This window comes from Lonchura striata, chromosome 18 (assembly GCF_046129695.1).
Source record: "Lonchura striata isolate bLonStr1 chromosome 18, bLonStr1.mat, whole genome shotgun sequence".
NCBI lineage: Eukaryota > Metazoa > Chordata > Aves > Passeriformes > Estrildidae > Lonchura > Lonchura striata.
In genome coordinates this window covers 13,457,256-13,476,058 of record NC_134620.1, presented here as the reverse complement: position 1 = coordinate 13,476,058, position 18,803 = coordinate 13,457,256, and the positions used below count along the sequence as shown (strand labels likewise).

Below are 18,803 nucleotides of genomic sequence, written 5' to 3'. Positions count from 1 at the left end.
CGTCCTGGTTTCAGAGCAGCCCTTGAGCTGAGATGCAGAATCAGGTCTGTGATGGGATATAAGTTTAGCACCTCACTGATAACCATTGATAACTGGATTTACCAACCTTCAGCCCAGGGGAGAGAAGTCAGCACCATTCCTGCACGTTTCCAAGGCCTTTGTTTAGACCCGTAATCCATGCTCTGAACATAGATGGAACAATTGATGGGGCAACTGCTGGTAACAGGCTCAGAGTTTTTTCCTCCCCTTAAGAGAAATGGATTTCTCATGTCGTTTATTCCTCATCTACCTCTCCCAAACCGGAGGAGAGCTGGGCCCCTTAAGCCCTGTTCAGTACCACTGCAGCCTCGCTCCAGGCAGGGCTGTAAGGAGAAGCTCTTGGATCAGTGCATTTTCCCTGCAGAAAACAGACACGCTTTTGGGCAGTGTGCCTTTCAAAAGCAGCAGCTTTCAGCTAAATCTCACTTGGACAAGTAAAAGATATTACCTTTGCTTATGAACCTCACATTGCTCATATCCTCAAACACTGGTGTTTCTTTTCAAGCCAGAGGCAGAAGGTTGTTTTCTTGCCTGTTTTACCCCACTTCAACATCTATTTCTCTGCTGTGTATTATGTTGTTTCAGTGCTGTAGTCCTGGGCTCCTGCTGCTGGATGGCCTGGAGGGCTCTGGGAGAAATGAAACCTCCCTATGCCCTCTGTGCCAGCTGGGGCTGATGCTTTTCCTCAGGAAGGTTCTCCCTTTATCTGGCCAACTAAAGCAGGGCTGTTTTTACAGTCACTGCAAGCCTGGGTGTGGGATGCACTGGAAAAGCTGCTATGATGTGGCCTTGCCAGGTGTGTTCTTGGCAGAGAGGCAGGAGCTGGTTCCCAGGACCCTCGATGGCTTCTGCTTTCTTTCCAGTAAAGTCATGGACCTCCCTCATGTAACAGCAACCAGGAGTGGAGCAGACAGCCCCAGAGAAGGCCAGTGGTGATGTGCACAATCCCTGTCCCTGCACACACGTGCACGGCTGGTGCCTCACTGGCATGGTGAGCATGGCTCATCTGGTCAATCAGTGCCTGCTCTCCCCTCTCCAGAGCTGGAGCTTCATCCTGCCTCTCCCCTGCCATCTCTTCTTATTCCTGTTAGGCTTTCGCTGTTCTTCTTCCCATTTTTAAGGCTGCTCTGCCACCACATATGTGGTTTGCTGCTCCTTCCTATAGGATGTGAGTCAGTTGTGATCTGCATTTAGTCCCCTTCCAAGTCCCCCAGCTGGCTGCACTTATGAGTGGCCTATTGCTCCAACAGGAATTCACTGACAGGGAGCCATGTAATCCCACGGGAACGGGGCTGGGTGGAGGCTTAGGAAACCTGAACCTTGCTGCCATCTGCCCTGGCAGGCTGCTGGTCACTGGGTAAGTCTCTTCCCCTTTCCCTGTCTCAGATTTCCCCATCTGTACAGGGACAATGCCATTTCCCTCTTTTGTAAAATAATTAACAACTGTGGATGGAAAAAGGCAATTAAGAAGCCATGTGTTGTTAAGAATTGGACTCTGTTTTACATTGTGCAAAGGTTTTAATTTCTTCCCTTTCTGCGTGAGCATTTTTGTTTTGTTACAGACTAAAAAATGGAATAAGAAAAGTATGTGTGCGGGGGGGGGGGTAGTCTTGGAAAAGACAGCACTAAGGTCAGGAAATAGGTATGGCAAAACAGAAATTAGGACAGAGGCTATTTTGCTTTCATGCATATCAATGCAGCTTTAAAAGCAATTAATTGAAAAAGGAGGAATTAACACATTTGAAATGCCTTTTTAATGATGCACTGAAGCCAGCAGCGTACATGCCAAATTTCACACTGGCTTGCCCGTTCCAGAGCCCAATTTACAACGAACTCCTGGAAGACAGGCTGTGGGATGGAGAAGGCTCTTGGCCAGCCTGCTAACTCCTGCCCTGGCCACGGGCTGGCAGGGCACCAGGGACAGCAGAAAGGCCTTTCGGGAGCTCGGCTTCTCCCTCGCAGCGCCGGCCGCTGCCTTGGCAGCGCTGCTCCATCCCCGCCACATGCGCCAGGGCAGAGCAGCAGGAGGCTCAGGTGTCTCTGGCAGCAGGGTTTGCCCCGGTACGGGCTGCAGGAGCAGTGCCACAGCTCCCAGCACAGATAGCTGGGCTGGCTGCTAAATCCCCAGTTGTGTTTCTGCTCCGTGGCTTTGTTATGGGAACATTGATCTGTTGCTGGGATTAACCTCTCAGAGTTTCCAGTGGGCTGGTCTCGCAGTTATTAATGAAACTGGCTGGAACTTGTGTTGACCTTGGCAGAGGCCCCAGTTGGCTTGGAGGTAACTGGCAAAGGCATAATCTCTAGTGGAGTAATGCAGGGCTGGGGGAAGGGAGCGGAGGGGGAGGACAGCAGCGGTGCTCGGCGGGATGCGTGGGAGCACGGGGCTCAGCACGCCGGGGGAATCAGCAGGCACAGCCCGGCAGCAGCTCGGTTCTGGCACCCCAGGCTCCCTCCTGGAGGAAACAGCCCGGAATTCCAGCGCCTGCCCGTGATTTATGGCTGTGGAACAATAGCGCAGAGGGGCTGGAGGATGGAACAAGCTGCGAGCGTCGGCCGTCCCTGGATGGGTGTCCTCCCATGGCCTCCGAGTTTGCAGCGGGGATCGCTCCGGGCTCTCCCTTCCCCACGGGAGGTTGTTTTTCACTTCAGCAAAAGAGCTCCGGGCTTGTTTCTTGGGTTTTTGTGGAATGTCTGCAGGCAGGGATAGAGAGACAGCGCGGGTCTGGTTCGCCCAGCCGTGCATCTCTGCTGGGAGAGGGGGAGATGCTCCCTTGGCCAGCTGTGCCCACATCTGGTGGGGAGGGGCTGGCTGCCAGCAGGCCCTGCAGGACACCCAGGCAGAGGGATTCTGTGGAGCTGTGGCAGCACCGATGCACAGGGGACACACCAATGCTGCCAGCACCCTCTTGCCCCATCCCAGTTATCCAGAACCCAGGTGAGATGCAGAGACCTGTGCCAGTGCCTGGATTGACCAGCTCTGTGGGAAATGAAATTCCTCAAACACTCTGCCATGAGAAGAACTTCTTGTCCTGAGGCCTTTGGGGTTGTCCACATGCTGTGTGGCCTCCCCACTGCTTCTTGGAGGAGTGGACTTCTGTAGAAGTAGCTCTAACCTCAGATCCGAGCAGTGAAATGAAACAATTTTAGCGGGTACAAACACACCTACGTCTTTCCTGCTTTTGTCCTCCTTCCCCTGCAGAGCACAGCAGTTCTTGTTAACTCTCCTTGCAGCTGGGCTCTCCCTCTGAAGCTGGGCCAGTGAAGTGGGCACCCAGCAGGAGTGAGTGGTGTGGGGTTGTTGAGTCCAGCAGCAGGAGTGGAGCTGGGGTTGTGGCGTCAGGAGGATCCTCCTGTGACGTGTTTGACACCCACCCATCTGCCATGTGCTTGCTCACGCTGTCACCTTGTGCCTGATAAAAATCTGGTTGCAAAAAAAAAAAAACCTATTTGGTGTGGGGTGGGGAATTTACGTTAGGGGAGCAATGATTCAAAGCTATTTCTGGGAAGATGAGGGACGTGTTGGCATTCTCTGTCATTCCAAGCATATTTAAAAGCTGAAATATTTGCGTTGTTCACGTTGCCACAGCACAAACACTTCTGGCTGGATTTCCCCCCCCGCTTTCCTCCCTGCTCCGAAGATAATTTCCAAATCATGGGAGGATGGGATGAGTGTCAGTGTGTCAAGCCCTGCTCAACTGCACATGAACACACACCTTTGGGAGCATGCGGTTGTGTGCAAGCAGAGTGGCTCTCCTGGCATGCCTTGGCAGTCCATTCCATTGCCCACTGTGCCAGGATGGCTGCAGGGGTGTCAGCAGCCTGTGCCATGCACCAGTGTGGACAGCAAGCCAGGGGAACAGCCTGAGTAGTGTTGTATCTGGAATTCCATCCTGTGCATGGATTTGTGCTGGTTTCATTTGAAAAACAGATGCTTTTGGGCGTTGCATATTCCTTGTGAGATGTTTGGTTTCTTCATCTGGACCTGGGCTGAGGGACGAAGGAAAGGAGCACCATGACTGCAAGACAACTGGTTTTATTCCATTTCTCAGCTGAAGCTCCTGTGCCCAGAGAACCGAATTATGGTCTGAGAGACTCGAGTATGGCAGGAAAAGCCCTCATGGGCTGCAGAAATATTCCAGAGGCAGGATGTAAAAACCTTTGACCCTTCCCTGAGCTGCCTGCAGTGGTCCTCGAGCCACAGACAGGAGGGCAAAGGCTCAGTGCAGCTGGAAAAACCAACAGGAGAACTGATGGTGCCTCAAGCAGAGGTTGTTTCACACTTCTTCAGCTCGTTTGTGGTGATCGACATCCCAAACAACCTTTTAAATTGCCTTTCAAGCCGCAGCGGTGGGGAAGGATGGTGTGATAAGGCTGACTGCTTCTCGGGAACCTGCTTCATCATTTGCATAATTGGACTTTTCTGTCCCACTCAGTCAATATTACAAGGCTCGTGCAGTGCGACATCTCACCTGATCTGCTGGAGGGAGAGAAAGTCCTCTGGCTTTGTGTGCCTCACCCCTGTAATTGGAAGAAATATTTCTGGCTCTGTGCTTGCAGTAGGCAGTGTGCTGAGCTGGGTGTGCTGTGTGCATTCAGGGAGACTTTTCTTCTCCACCTAGGAAGTGTTTGTACGTGCTGTATGTAAAATATGCTATATTTTATCTGATAGCAAGAATTCTAATGTGCCCTGTTTTCTCCTGGAAATGCAGGAGAGAGGAGAACGAATTTGCTATTTTGTCAGTGCTCAGGTGGGACTTAGGAAATAGTGTTGGTATGGCAGGAACTGATGCTGGTCTCCAGAGCATGAGGATGGTGTAGGGTGAGGATGGCTGTGCCAGCCACAGTTTTTGCCTGTGCTCAACTGGTTGTGTTCATTTGTGTTAAAAAGAACCCCTCTCCTGGAATGAAAGTCAAGAGTTTGGCCCTGGTAACAAGAAGGACATCCCAGCTGTTTTCCCTCGCCCTTTGCAGTCTCTTCCTGATCTGTTTTCTTCTCTTCCCTCGTGTTCTGGGAGGGGGTGTGGGTGCTGCTGGGCAAAGAGCATTCCTCCAGCTCCCACCAGATCCAGGCACACTCTGGGATGGGTTGTGTGGGATCTCTCCAGTTAGTGCTGGTGAACAAGCAGCAGGAGGTTGTTACCAATTTGCAAGCACATACATCTCAGAGATGAACTGCTCCTCCCTCCTTGTTCAGCATCCCTGCATGCCCCTCCTACCCAAAGGTCTTCCTGGGAGCAACTTGGGTGATTTCTCCATGGACGTACAGCACTGAGCACGTTTTTGGCACTGGACTTCTCCATGGCTGGGAAGTGCAGCCCATCAGCAGTCCTGACTCGCACAACAAAAGGCAGTGAGTTGTGACACCCATCAGATTGATTCTGGGTGCTGTGTTTTGAGGAGGAGAGTATTTCATGCTTATACCTTCCTTCCCAGCATGGGGTGGAAGCTGTGGAGGAGATGCAGCAGCAATCAGCGGTGTTTGCCTGCTGCTGCTGGAGGGGATGGAGTGGGGGAGTGATTTCAGAGATGGATTTGGCAGAGATGAGGTGCTGCTCTTTGTGCCTGTGGTGGTGGAGCTGTAATAACATATTGAACATGGCAACAGCCCTTGCTAAAGCTCTGTGACTTCACGCTCGTGCTTCGTGGAGCTTCATCTCCTAACAACACCCTTAGCATCCATAACAAGAGAGGAACTGTCAAGTGCCAAAGGGCCTAGTTAAAATCACTTGCTGAGAACCTCCTTTCTTTTTGGACCTAAACCTGCTTTTTAAACAGAAAATCTCCTTGGCTGTGCTTTAGGCAGAGCACATGGAGGGTTTTTGGCTCTGCAGCCCTGTGCTGCATGGGGGGGCCGGGGGCAATGGACGCTGGTGTGTGTCAGGAATGCTGGCTGCGTGCTCAGCAAGCAGAGAGGGGTTGTTTTAGGACAAGCTGACAGGCCCTTGGCTTGTTCTGCTGCTCTCGAAAAATGTAATTCTAATTCTTGGCACCTTTTTCCAGGAGGATAAGGAGCGAGAGCACAGTGGAGCCTGTTCCCTCTGTCCTTGGAAATGGGCTTTTACCCAGCAGCAGAGCTGGCTCATGTGCTCTGTCCTACCCCAGGTTTGGTGGAGCAAAAGTAGGAGCTAGTGGGGAGGAAGCAGTGTGGAATGAAATTACCTGAACCACCTCCTTTCAGTCCTGACCTCTGTCTAGTTATTCTTTGGTCATCTCAGTGCTCTGACAGAGCATTTTCTGCAGGTGCCAGTGTTCTGCCCAGGTTCTGCCTGCCTTCATCTGGCCTTAATCCTGCACCTGCTGCCCTTTCCTGAGAGGAAGAAGCACACTGTCCTCTGCAGTGCCAAGCAGGAGGGGAGGAGATGGGCAGTGGTTGTGGCGTTTCCCAGTGCTCTGCTGCATCCTGAGGGATTCTCCCAGGCTGCAGAGCCCGTGGCATCCTGCTCCAGCACATGCCCACAGTGGATTTCTCTGCTGCCACGGCGCTGTATCCCCTCCTCTGCCTGCACAATAATGCTTCCTAGGCTTGACTTTGAGCAACCTGCTCTGGTCACTGCCCTAACAGGGACTGATTTCTCTCCTGCTGTGCTGTTCCCCGAGGAGCAGCAGTGATCCTTTCTGCCTGCTGACCTCCACTTTGGACGCTGTTGTTCCCATGACTGCTTAAAAAGGAACCATTGCCTCGTGCAGATCAAGCTGCCCCGCGTGGTTACGTGACCAAACCGAGCACAGGCTTTTATTTCAAGCTGTTTTTCAGGTCTGTGTTATTTTATCTCATGCCAGCCATCTCAGGTATGATGTAGAACAGATTGCCCCCAGCAGCTAATGTGTTTCTGCCTCGGCAGCAGACAGAGTGGCAGATGTAAACACAGGAACGCTGAAGGCTTTCAAACACTAAAAACTCCTAAAGAATAGGCAGGTATGTGTATATAAATATATACAGTGCATTATATGAAAGGCTTTCAATATATTTGGAGAGGGATTTGTGAATTTGTGTGTGTATACTTTCTATAGGTTTTTAGGTAAATGAAAAGCTTACATTTTCTATCTATTTCTAGATATACATACATATCTATATATTTATATATGCTGCCTCCTATTCTTTAAGCTCTTTTTTTTCAAAGGTTTCTTCCTTGTTCAGTGATTCTGCCTTAAGCTGCCACAAGGAGAAAGACTCCCAGTCTTGAGAAAAGCTAAATATTGATTTGAGTCAATCTGGGTGCACTTGGAGACATCACTAGTGTTCATGAATGCAGCATAATCGCTGATTGGAGTGGGGAAATTTCATCATAAAGGCCCCAAAAGGGAGGTTTATTATTGCTTTCTTCCAAATGCCTGAATTTTATTAGCTTCAGTCATTCTTGGCAGGGCAGTGGAATGGGATTTTATAGTTAGCAAAGGAAAAGTAAACACAGTAATCATTTCACAGTCCTGTGCCTGCCAAACCAAGATGGAAATTCCAGCCTTGGTGGGAAGCTGCTGCTTTGCTAACAGATAATAACAAATTCACTGTGGGCTTATTCTTGCTATGGGAGCTGAGATGTTCAGGTTTTTCTGTAATTCCCTGGTCTGGGGAAGCAGAGGTGCTTCATGGTTTTCTGCAGGAACAGGCTGGGAGAGGTTTGTGGTTGGAGCAGCTCCCACAGCCATTCACAGGTAGAAGTGGTGTTTCTGCTCTGGGTTTTGGGAACTGCTCTGTCCCCTGCTCTTGCTGGTATTTGGTTTTTCCATGGTCAGTCTTGCTCTGATGGCACAGCTGAGCGGTGCTGAAGTTGTGACACCTTTGAGACACCCTGATGCTCCCAACACCCTGAGCCCATCTCTGCTGCTGAGTGGGGGCAGGGTTATTATGGCATAAAAAATCTCCACGTAAACCCAAAACTCTCACTGAAGGTTTATGTTGTGTGTTTTCCTGAGCTTGTTGAGGTGCAGGGCTTGGCTGCCAGCTGAGATCTGGAGCAGCAGATCCTGCTGTGTTTCCTGGGGCTGGGGGATGCTGTTTCCTCCCCCTGTCCTGCCCTCCTGCACCGCCTGGGGCTGGTGGGAATGGCCAGCACCGTCCCCTGCTCAGGATACCACCTCCTGATGGACAACCAGGCACAGCAGTGGAGGAAATGGCTCCTCAGACAAGCAGCAAATGTCGAGGCAGCCCCTTCCACGTGTCTGCACAATCATTAGGACAATAAAGCACTGAGTGCAGCCAGCTCTGATGGATGGTGCAGCTGACGGGTCCGTGCAACACCCGTGCTCCTGGCAGCACCGAGCCTGGCCGTGCTGGGGCTGTGTCCTGTGTCCCGAGCCGCTACCAGAGCTGCTTGTAGGGCGTTGGGATGTGCTTTGTGAACTGCTGGTGGAGTCCTCAGGCAGTGGACAGGCAGGCAGAGGTGTTGTCCTCACTGTGTCCCTCATGGCTTTTACAGCTGAGAGGTATTTGGTGTCCTGCTTCATAGACCTGAGAGCACAGGCGGAGCCAAGCTGTGCATGGGTGACCCTGGAGACATGGGAGCGAGGAGGTGGTGACGTGCAGCTGGCAGGCACAGCTCGCTGGCATCCGTTAGCAGCAGTTACTTCAGTTTGGGGAGCTGACACAGTTGGAGAGGAGCTGTTGGGACTGAACATCCTCCAGGACGTCATCCTGGGACTCCTCATCCTGTGCTGTGAGTCTTGGGAGAGTTGTTGGGAACCTTGGCTTGGTGCAATGGCTCTTGCATGCAGGAGGAGGTCTGGGTTGTCCCACGACACACCTCAGCTGCTGCTCACACCATTTTAGATCTTGTTTGCATTTCCTTTTCCGTCAGTCGTCTCCCCCTCAGTAGGCAGCTCTATCTCTGGGATTTGGGGAAAATAATTTTGGGTGATGTTTGTGAGAAAAGGGAGTGTGAGCTGGCTTTTTAAGCGTATCTCACTTGCAGCAGTAGTGGTTAAATAGAGATATCTTCAATCATTCCCTCCCCTCTAAATTTGATTCCCCTTCAAGCCGACTTCCCAATATTGATGTTGTTTGCCATCCTGATTAACTCCGGGGCAAGCGGCTGCTTCACAGGGCTGCCCTGTGAGCATCCCGCTGGGACGTGTGTGCCTGAGGAGTCCCTGCTCCTCCTCGGCCTCCTGCCTCCTCCCTGGCAATAGGAGGAAATTTAAATGTTTCTGAAGAGCAACATTTCCATTTCAAAAGCTGTTCGTTCAAGTGCGTCTGGAGTGGGATTTCTCTCCCCCACTCCTCTCTGAATGGGAGCTTTAGAAGTCTCATTTCCTCTGCTTGATAACACCAGGCTGAGAAGGGCTTTTGTCTTTTCATTTCCCCTCAATTTTTTATTTTTAAATCTGTGAGGTTTGGAGAAGCTGCCGTGGTGGATTTTCCCTCCTCCCCCCCCATCTTTGCCCATGTGCTGGAGGATGCACCTGGCATCACCCAGTGAATGAGCTGGAGCTTCCTGGGGCACAGCCCACCTGGGAGAGAGGAGGAGGAGGAGGAGGTTTGCTGCCATGTCTGTGCTCTGGAGCTCCTGGGAGCAGAGGAGCAGGAGGTTTGCTGCCACATCCACTCTGTGGAGCTCCTGGGAGCAGAGGAGCAGGAGGTTTGCTGCCACATCCATGCTCTGGAGCTCTGTGCTGCCCTTCCCAGCCATCCAAACGGGGCTCTGGTGTCCCAGATGTGATGCTGCAGTGGCTGCAGTCCTGCTGACTGGTTGCCCCTTTCCTTTTTTGGCTGAGGTAGCTTTTCCACTTGGTGTGAAATTGTATTTTGTTGTCGGGATGCTCAGCAGAGAGCAGATGTGAGGGGATGTAGTGCCCTGCTCTGCAGGACTGATGGGTGTGGATGTAGGCCCTGTCCCAGCAGTGCAATGGCATTTGTGCTGTTCACTGGAGTATTGCATGGGTATAAAAATGATTTTTTATTCTGCAGAAGACTTTTTTACAACACTTGAGCTTGCTTTTCACATGGTACCTAGGCCTGGGGGACTTTCTACCTGCTTGATGGACAGCTGGGATTTGGCAGGGACTATTCCAGCATCTTCTCTCAGAGGGACCTTGCCTGTTGGGGTTAACATGGACCTTGATGCTTCATCCCTGCCTGCTGACATGCTGGAAAGACTCAGAACTTGCTTTTCTGCATGTGAAAATTGAAAGAGGATGAGTGGTCTTAAAAAAAAAAAAAAACCCACAGAAAAAATTGGGGGCTGAAGCTTTTAAAGGCATGGAGTGAGTGGTTGTTCCCCTGAGGTTTGTTGCTTTGGGGATTGTGCCTGCACCCCCAGGCAGGGGACCCTCCCTGCCTCCCTAAAGATGCTCCCTGAGCAGCAGGCAGGAGTAAAAATGCAAAACCAGCCTCTGGTGATGATTCAGAGATTCCTGGCCCCAGGGAGTGCAAGGGAGGTTTGAGCCCCAGCAAGGAGGAGCCATGAGCTCCCCATTACCTTTAAAATGTGGTTCTGCAGCCAGGCTGAGTGCCAAATTGGGCAATTACACATTTCCCTCCCTGCTTCAGCACCTCGTGCAATCGGAGGCGTTTTTTACAGTTTGGTCCTTTTTAAGAGGCTTCAAACACGAGCTCGTGTGTGCGGTGTCAGCACGGGTGGCTGCTGGCCGAACAAATTACAGAAAGAGCATTAAAGTTGCAGATGGAGGAGTGGAAGAGAGAAGATGCTCTGTGAGCTGCTCTGCCAAGTTTAACTTGTGTGCTGGAAGCAGCAGGACCCTGTGTTTGCTGTAGCTGCCCCTCTGCCCCGTGCCTTGTCCTGAGCAGGTCACTGCTCCATCCTTGTCATCTGCTGGGTGGGCTCAGCCTTGCTGTACCTGCCCAAATCTTGCATTTATTCACAGCTCTTTTGGAGCACTTGCTGTTGGCCTGGAATGCTCCACATGTGCCAGCACGGTCCTTGCATCTCAGCCTTTTCCTTCCCTTTGCAGAAGTGAAAAACCTTCCCTGCATCTTCCCAGAACCAGACTTCACTCTGCTTGCCTGCTCAGCTCCAAGTCATTCCCCTAAGGCCAACGCCAAGATGAGATTTTTATTAATTCTTTTTTTCCTTTGACTTGGACACTTTTTCAGTTAACAAAAGGCAAAAATCACTGGCAGAGAGTCTTACCAGATGTATCAATTATACTGAAGATGCTCAAAGAAAAGGTTCCCAGAATCTTTCTAAATGTTGCAGAAAGGCATATTTTCTTGTAAACTTGTTCTTGGAAGTGACAGAGTTGTTTTGGCTGAAATTCCCTGCTTAGGAAAAAAAAAATATACAAAATGCCTAAAGCCGATATTCAGCTTGGAAAATTTCAGCTCAGACAGTTACTGTTTGAACAAACTTAAGGTCAGCTGAAAATCTAGGGATGCAGAATAGGCAGTGTTGTGGAATTCTTAATGAGAGGTGGAGCAATTAGCTCCTCGTTGTAATGAGTAGATGGGTAGGTGAGAATTCATCACTCCTGTAAATCAGTGGGGAACGTTCGCATTCAGTGCAATTATTATCCACTAATGGGGAAAGGCAGGAAGGGAATGAAAGGCACAGCATCCATTTGTTGGGTAATGCCTTGGGCGGCTGTGGGAGTTTTTCTGAGTCAGGGTTTTGGGATCTGACCCGTTATTTTAGGCTGCCTCCGAGTCCGTGAGCCCAGGTTGGTGATGCTGCTGTGGAATTCTGCAGAATTCTACAGTTCTGAATTCTACAATTCTATAATTAATACAAAATTAATTAATTTTGTATTAATTGTCGAATTAATTTTGTATTCATTTTGTAGAATTCTGCAGTGCTGAGATCCAGAGGCAGCATCTGTTCACTGGAACAGCTCTTGAGAGCACGAGCAAGTTTTGAGACAGATACCAGGCTTTGGTTACTGCATTTAACCGAGGCTCTGCTGGCAAGGTTTTACCACCCTCGTAAATCTGCCGGGGAGGAGAGGCAGGGAGGGAGGGGTCAGCATTTGGGACTGGTTTTGCAATTAAATTGCTTCAAGCTGTTGAAACATTGGGGAAGTTTTTTGACCTACTTTCGTGCAAGCTTTAGAAATTGTTGGGATGTTTTCTTGCTCTGTCTGCGTGGAATTCAGCTGGATTACAGAGGAAAGGAATTTCGTGGGCCTGCTCGTAAAGTCAGATTTATTTTAAAAAATAAATTAAATTTAAAAAAAACCAACAAAACCCCTTGGCTTTGTTTTCAGACAGCTCCTCGGTCTCCAGCTTCATGAATTCCCATGGGAGCACGTAGCTTTCATCCAGTGAAAGCGATTTCTGGTTTTCACGTGGAGAGTGGGGATGGAGGGAGGAGGTGGAGGATGCCTTGGTCCCACACCTGGCATCCCTGGGGAGCATCCAGCAGGGTGTTCCACTGGTGTTCCACTGCTTGTCCTTGCAGGGGAACACCCCTGGCTGGTGAGCAGCACCCCAGGTGCTCCCAGAGCACGCTCACGTCTCCATCCTGCTTCGGCAGCCCTTGGAGACCTGGGGATGCAGCCCAGCAAGAGCCCAGCAGTATTGAAGAATTAAAACCTCGTTTGAAGGGCCAGGCTGCAGAAAGAGCCTTAGCACAGCAGATGGCCACGAACAAAAGAATTGCAGTAACTCGATGTGCTTTTCAGTGCTCCGACTCCCTGACTTTTTGTACTCATGCACCTCCCTGGGGAAAGGAAACATTAGTTTTCAGCTCCATGACTTTTTCCCTCTGTCAGTGCTGTCACCCTGGGGCTTAAGATATATCAGAATGTGTTGGACACTTTTCCAACTAAAAACCCAAATTCCTATAGTCTGTATTTGGCTCTCTTAGGAGTTTTATATACGTGTTTTTACCTAAAACCTGATGGGTGGAGGAGCAAGGTGTTGCTTTCCTGCTTGGTTCTCATGGCAGGGAAGCCCTGGGGGCTCAGGGTCTGCTCAGAGTGGTGCTGCTCATCCTCATCCCTGGGCTCCAGAGCAGGGAGGATGAGCTGCCACAGCCCCACTGGGATGGGGGTTTGGGAGGGGGTTTGGCTGGTGCAGGGCTGAAATGTTCACTGGCTCAGTGCTGCCATGAGAGGCTCAGGTGGTGGAGGCATCCCCACAAGGAGATCCCCTGGTCACAAGTTCATGTGGGGTTTTTTTGGGAATGGATTTGAGCGCAAATTGAGTGGCCCTATCCTCCTCCAGCCCGTGAGGACAGGAGATGTGTGAGTGGGCAGGAGTTGAAGATAACACCTCTTAATCCCTCCTGGTGCTCCAGCAGCAAATGCTGCTGCTGGCTGATAATTAGAAAGTGAACAGACTGTGGAAGAGATGATGTTGGCATCCCTAAATCTCTGTCCTGGGCTTGGGGGAACATCACGAATGATCTGGATTAGAGAGGCAGAGAGAGACCTGAGCTTAGTGAGGATGCTATGTAGGGCAAACACCGTGTGCCGTGCTGGAGATCCTGAGGCTCATCCAGGCAAGCAGCTCTGTTCTCCTGGGACACACTGGCAGGCTGTGGAGTTTGGAAGCTCCACTGGGGAGTTTTGAAGAGGCAGCTGATGCAGTCGAGGGATCAGCAAGGTCAAAATGCACTTTGCAGCAAGAGTTAGGTGTAGATGGAGCAGAGCTAGCAATCTGCTGTCTCTTGAGGGTGGGAAGCAGCTGAAAAAATGACCCTTCAGCAAGGCTGGGCTGCATCCAGCTGTAGGTTGAAGTGGGGCACAGATACCCTTTTAAATCCCTCCACCTCACACGACTTCTCTGTGAGCATCACAAGCTGGGTCAGTAATGCAAAATAAGCAGGTAGAGATGGGCTGGTGCAGGTTCCAGTGTGTCCTGGGACCACGCTTGGGGTTCCCAAAGTCATTTTCAGATGTTGGTGTGTCTGAAGGCAGGGACATCAATTTTACCTTGAGATTTATTTGCTCTTCAAGGCATCAGTAGGCACTTGGCTTATCCTTTTCCTTCCTATCTTTCTTGCACGTATTTGAAATTGCTGCTTGATAGTGAATAGCAGGCTTGCTCCGTTAGCTGCGTTGGGAATTTTTATTCCTAAGCATGTAGAAGAAACCCACCCCAAAGTCTGGCCTTGCTCTTTGACAACCTCCTCAGTGATAATTGTTTTCTTCAGTGCCAGCACCTCCTCTTGCTGCGGGGAGGTTTGTGCAGCCTCTGCCCCCCTCACACCCACCCTTGTTATCATATAAATCACAAAAAAAGGCCAGGGATAAACAGGAGCTGCAGTAGCTGTTAGCCATGTGTAAAAACAAATCACATGGAAACAGTATAATTACTGAGAAAATATCAACTTGAGTAATGCAGTAATTGTTTTCTTCCCTCCAGCAGATTTATTCCACCTCTCCTGGCTCTTGCTGGTTGGGAAGTCTGTGACTTCACGTTAATAAGGAGAATTTCACATTTCACACTGCACTTGCTCAGGGTATGACATTGTCTAGAGCAGGGGAATATATTTTGAGGGTTTCTTGAGAGCTGTAGGAAGCAGAGTACTAGTTGAAATATCTCTGACCATTGGGGTCTTCCCCGTGCTCTGAGCAGACTCTGGTCTTTGCACACCTCTTTTCAACCCACTTTTGTGATTTATAAGGGGTTCTTTATGCCTTATATAAAGCTCTGCTTTTTGGATGTCAGCACTGCACAGACAAGATTTTTTTTTTTTTTTTGCCTTTAGTTTTGGTTTTTCCTTCTTTTTGCTGCCTGTAATTTTGTTGATTTTGAGAGGTGCTTGTGACGTGACACTGCCCAGTGTGTGAGGTCCAAGGACATTGCCTCTCTCTATTGCTGTAATCATCTCCTAATACCAGATGATGATGATGTTTGTGCTGTGACTTGCAGCTGTTTCCCTTACTCAGCTTTGCTGCTCTTTTGCTTCAGATTCCACAAGGTAAAAAGATAAAAATGTATCAGGAACAAGGTTTCCAAGGTGTTTTGTTCCAAGTAGGAGTTTAAAGATGCCCTGTCCTGCACGTTGGTAAACAAGAGAAAATATAATTTTTTTTTGTGTGCACAGTGAGGAGCTTTTCTCTCCTGCATTTTTGGCAGGTAGCTTTCTTTCCTTTATAAAAACCTACCCACCTACAAGCCACTGCCACTTCCCCTTCCTGTGCCTTAATCTGAACAAGATTTCATAAACAGCTAATTTATCTTTTGCTTCTTGTGGTTGTCCTGCTCCTCTTGACTTGAAAAAAAAACCAAAACCACAACAAAAACCCCAGTTGTGGAGAACACAAAGCCTTCCCGTGGCAGCTGACTGACCATTTTTGATGTCTAATGCTGGGAAAACAGAACAAGACAGGATCTTCTCTTCAGGATTCTCCAGAAAGCTCTCCTGTTCTTCTAGCTTCTCTTCTGAATGGATGCTGGATACAGCCAGCTTAGCCTTTCTGGTGCCTTTGTGCTCCTGGGGCTGAGGCAGGACAGTGAGAGTGGGGTTTTGGGGGGCTCCTTTGCTTTCTGTCCCTTGGTGGCAGAATGGGAAGGGCGTTGGTGCCTCCAGGCTGCACCCAGCAGGGATATGGGGTGGAGACCTCACAGCAGATGCTGTTGAGGTGCTGAGCAGTGCTGGGTGGTACCTGCACACTCACCACGTTCAGCATCAGGCTGGTGAGTAACCCAGAGAGCCACGAGTCTGTTGGATGGGGGAGCACAGAGGGCTCCACAAGCCACCTTCCAGCCCCATGGTGGCAGAGGCTCAGCCCTGGCCTTTCACAGGTGTCAGCACGGAGGGGAGGATGCTCAGCACAGAACAATGCTGCCTTTCTGCGGGGCTGCTGCAATCAAGTGAAGGTGGCAGAGTTGTGTGAACTTCTTGCCTTGTTTGCCTCCCCCATCCCTCCCCTCCCCTCCCAGCAGCTGCACTGTGCTGGCTGCCCAGCCTGGCAGGGGTTTAGGGTTACCAGCAGAGCCACTGCTCCTCTTCTCCCCCTCCAGGAAAGGAAATCCACCCACTCACTAAGCAAATGAATAGATAAACTTTTAATTAAGGCTCTGGGTGGCTGCCAAAGGGGAATGGCCTGGGTCAGGGTAGGCTGGTGGTGCTGTGATCCCATCTGTGTGGCCAGTGGCTGCTAAGCAGCTGCTCCATCCCAGGTGTGCTGATCCATGGTGGGCAGGCTCATGCAGCTTGTGGGGGCAGGAGTGGCTGCTTTGCTGGGAGCTGCAGAGGGGAAGGGTGAGGCAGGGGAGGCAGCGTGGCTGTGGGGTGCTCCTGGCATCACAACTATTTGGGGCAGAGCTGAATGTTTTGGTGTGTTTCCCTCTGCCCTCAGCCCTGGGCTGTTAGAGCTGCTCCCTGTCATGGCCACAGAGGTTTTGCTGATCTCTCCAGTCTCCGACTTGAAGGGTCTTGTTGAGCTGAGGGCCTTTTCACCTGCAATTTGAAAAACGTTGGTTTGGTCTGTTTTTATCTTGGCTCACCTATCCCCTTTTTCTCCGTATTTGGATGGATGCATTCAACATCCAACACTCAGAGTATCCTCAGGGTTTAGGAAGAGATGGAGAAAGCTGGCCATGAAGGAGCTAGGAGCCCTCTTTCCTCCCAGGGGCTCCCTGCTAGCCCCTTCTCCCTCAGCGTGGCTCATGCTGCCCTTGTCTCTGTGGCACTGTCCAAGGAGGATGTGCTCGTGGTGTCTCATTTTTGCCTTGAGAGAAGGTGTAGCCTTGAGCCCTCTGAAGGGGCAGTGCTGCTGGGAGTTCCTGAATATGGATGGGTTTATTGATCCTGTAAGAAAATCAGCAGCACTCAAGGTGGTGTGAGCCTCTGAGGCTTTGTCAGGAGGAAGAGCTGCCTTCGTGTTCCTGGGAGAATAACCTGCTTCTCTTGGGAGATGCTGGAGGTTGTGGAGCACTGTGGTGATGTGATCTGACAGCTGGTACTCCCTAGTCTAGCAGGTTTTTTTTGAGGGTTTTGTGCATCTCAGAAGGCTGGGAGTGGGCCAGGGAGCTGTGGGAGGATGAGAGAAGGATCCAGAGTCTCCTGGGAGAGAGTTGATCTGGTTGTTTTGTGCTTCCCAGGACCGTGGCCTGCCCGGCAAGCTGGAGCCCGTGTCGCCCGTGAGCCCTGCCCACGCTGACGCCGAGCTGGACCTGCTGCCCGCCCGGCTCTCCAAGGAGGAGCTCATCCAGAACATGGACCGCGTGGACCGTGAGATCACCATGGTGGAGCAGCAGATCTCCAAGCTGAAGAAGAAGCAGGTGAGAGGCTGTGGTCTGGAGGGGAGCACGTGTCCTTGCTTCTGCATGCTGTCACAAGCCCTGTCCTGGCCCCTGCATGGCCACAAGAGGGGAAGTGGCCGTGCCAGTGCACCAGGATCATCTGTGTCCCTGCTCCCTGCTGTGACATGGTGGTGGCTGCTGTGCCTGCAGTCTGGAGCTGGTAGTCACAAGATAAGGGAGAGAGCTTTGGAAACCCAGCTCGTAGCTCTTTGCACGTCAGAGAACCTAAAAGAGAGAAAAATGTGTCCTCAGTGCCTTGGCAGTGGATATGCAAGTGGTGAGCAGCAGAGCTGGAAGCACAGCCTGGGTTGTCCGAGTCATCTGGACAGCCCAGCGTAGCAGAAGGTCTTTTCTTTTTCCTTTCCAGCAATTGTCTCTCCCCAGTGCTTTTGTTGCTGCCAGCATTCAGTGCTGGGCCGTTTAAACATTGCTGCAATGACCAAATGGCCCTTTCAGTGCAGCCAGACCTCTTTCTCTGGAGCTTTCCAGCTCTGCAGCCTTGAGCAGCATCTGATCCAGCTCCAGTCAGGGCTGTGCTTGAGCAGGGATTTGAATCTGATCTTCCTGGCTGCAGCTTCACCCTGCACAGGAGCACTCCCCAGCAAAAGGATGGCCCACTTGGTGTTGGCCTGTACATAATTATTATAAACCCATTAAAAGATTAATATGACAAAACCTTCAGGGACATCTGTGAAAAAACCCCACAGACTTAAGGGCTTTCACTTTTTAAAGCAAATCACTTCTCTGCCTCTTTTTTTATGTTTTTTTTTCTTTGCTTGGGATGAGTTTCTGAACTCCCTGATGGCTGCTGATCCCAAACTGCCAAAGAGAAATGACCTTTCCCAAGCTACAGGAGGAATTTGGGAATGGAGCAAAACCTCTACTTGAGCTGTTGGTTGAAGCTCCTTAGAATGAGCATGCACTTGCTCTTCCCCATGAGATCTGTGTTTTCCCATACCAAACACAGTTCCTTTCTGTCCTGCAAGACGAAGCAGGGATGTTTTCATTTTGTTTTCGAACAGTACAGCTTAATTAATGTGAAGGACCCTTTTTTTGTGTGTGTTGCTTCATATCTGCAGAGGTGTCTGAGCAGAAGCAGCTGTGCTGGGGGCGTGAGGCAGCAGCCCTGTGTGCCAGCTCACGGGGCCCAGAGGAGCATCTGGAAACCACAGAGGTTCCTCTTGCTGGTTTTGGGGTGAAGGCTGCCCTTCCCCTCTCCCTCGTAGGAAACTCAAACAGAATGTTGGTGTCCTCTCCCACCTGGGAGGAGACATCTGGCTGCTGGTCCATCTTTTTTTACTCACATTTGAGGAAAGAGATGCAAACCACAGTCATTTCCTGCTCTGGAAAAGGGCTTCCCAAGTGGGAAGGGCATGGAAGGTCCCTGTCTTGGCAGCTCTGATGATCCACTGCCTGGCTTTTCAGAGATGCTGAGAAGCTGATACTGACAGGAGCAGCATTTGCTCTTCGCCCTTAAAATCAAGCTGTCCTTCCATGAGGAAATGAGGTTTTTATTGTTGGATGCTCAGTTGCTTTGTTTCTTCCCTATGAACAAATTTTATGATTCTTCCTGCCCACAAAAATGCTCTGTTAAATGGGGAAGAAGGTGAAAGTG

General features: G+C 50.5%; 1 protein-coding gene across 13 annotated transcripts in view; it reads left to right on the top strand.

The window, feature by feature from the left end:
• NCOR2 (nuclear receptor corepressor 2) overlaps positions 1–18,803 on the top strand; it is a 228,066-nt gene that overhangs the window by 94,777 nt on the left and 114,486 nt on the right. For all 13 annotated transcript variants that reach the window (XM_021532792.3, XM_077787267.1, XM_021532799.2 and 10 more), the window contains exon 5: positions 16,988–17,167. In XM_021532792.3, the coding sequence (XP_021388467.1) occupies positions 16,988–17,167 (180 nt within the window). The remainder of the gene's footprint in view (positions 1–16,987; positions 17,168–18,803) is intronic.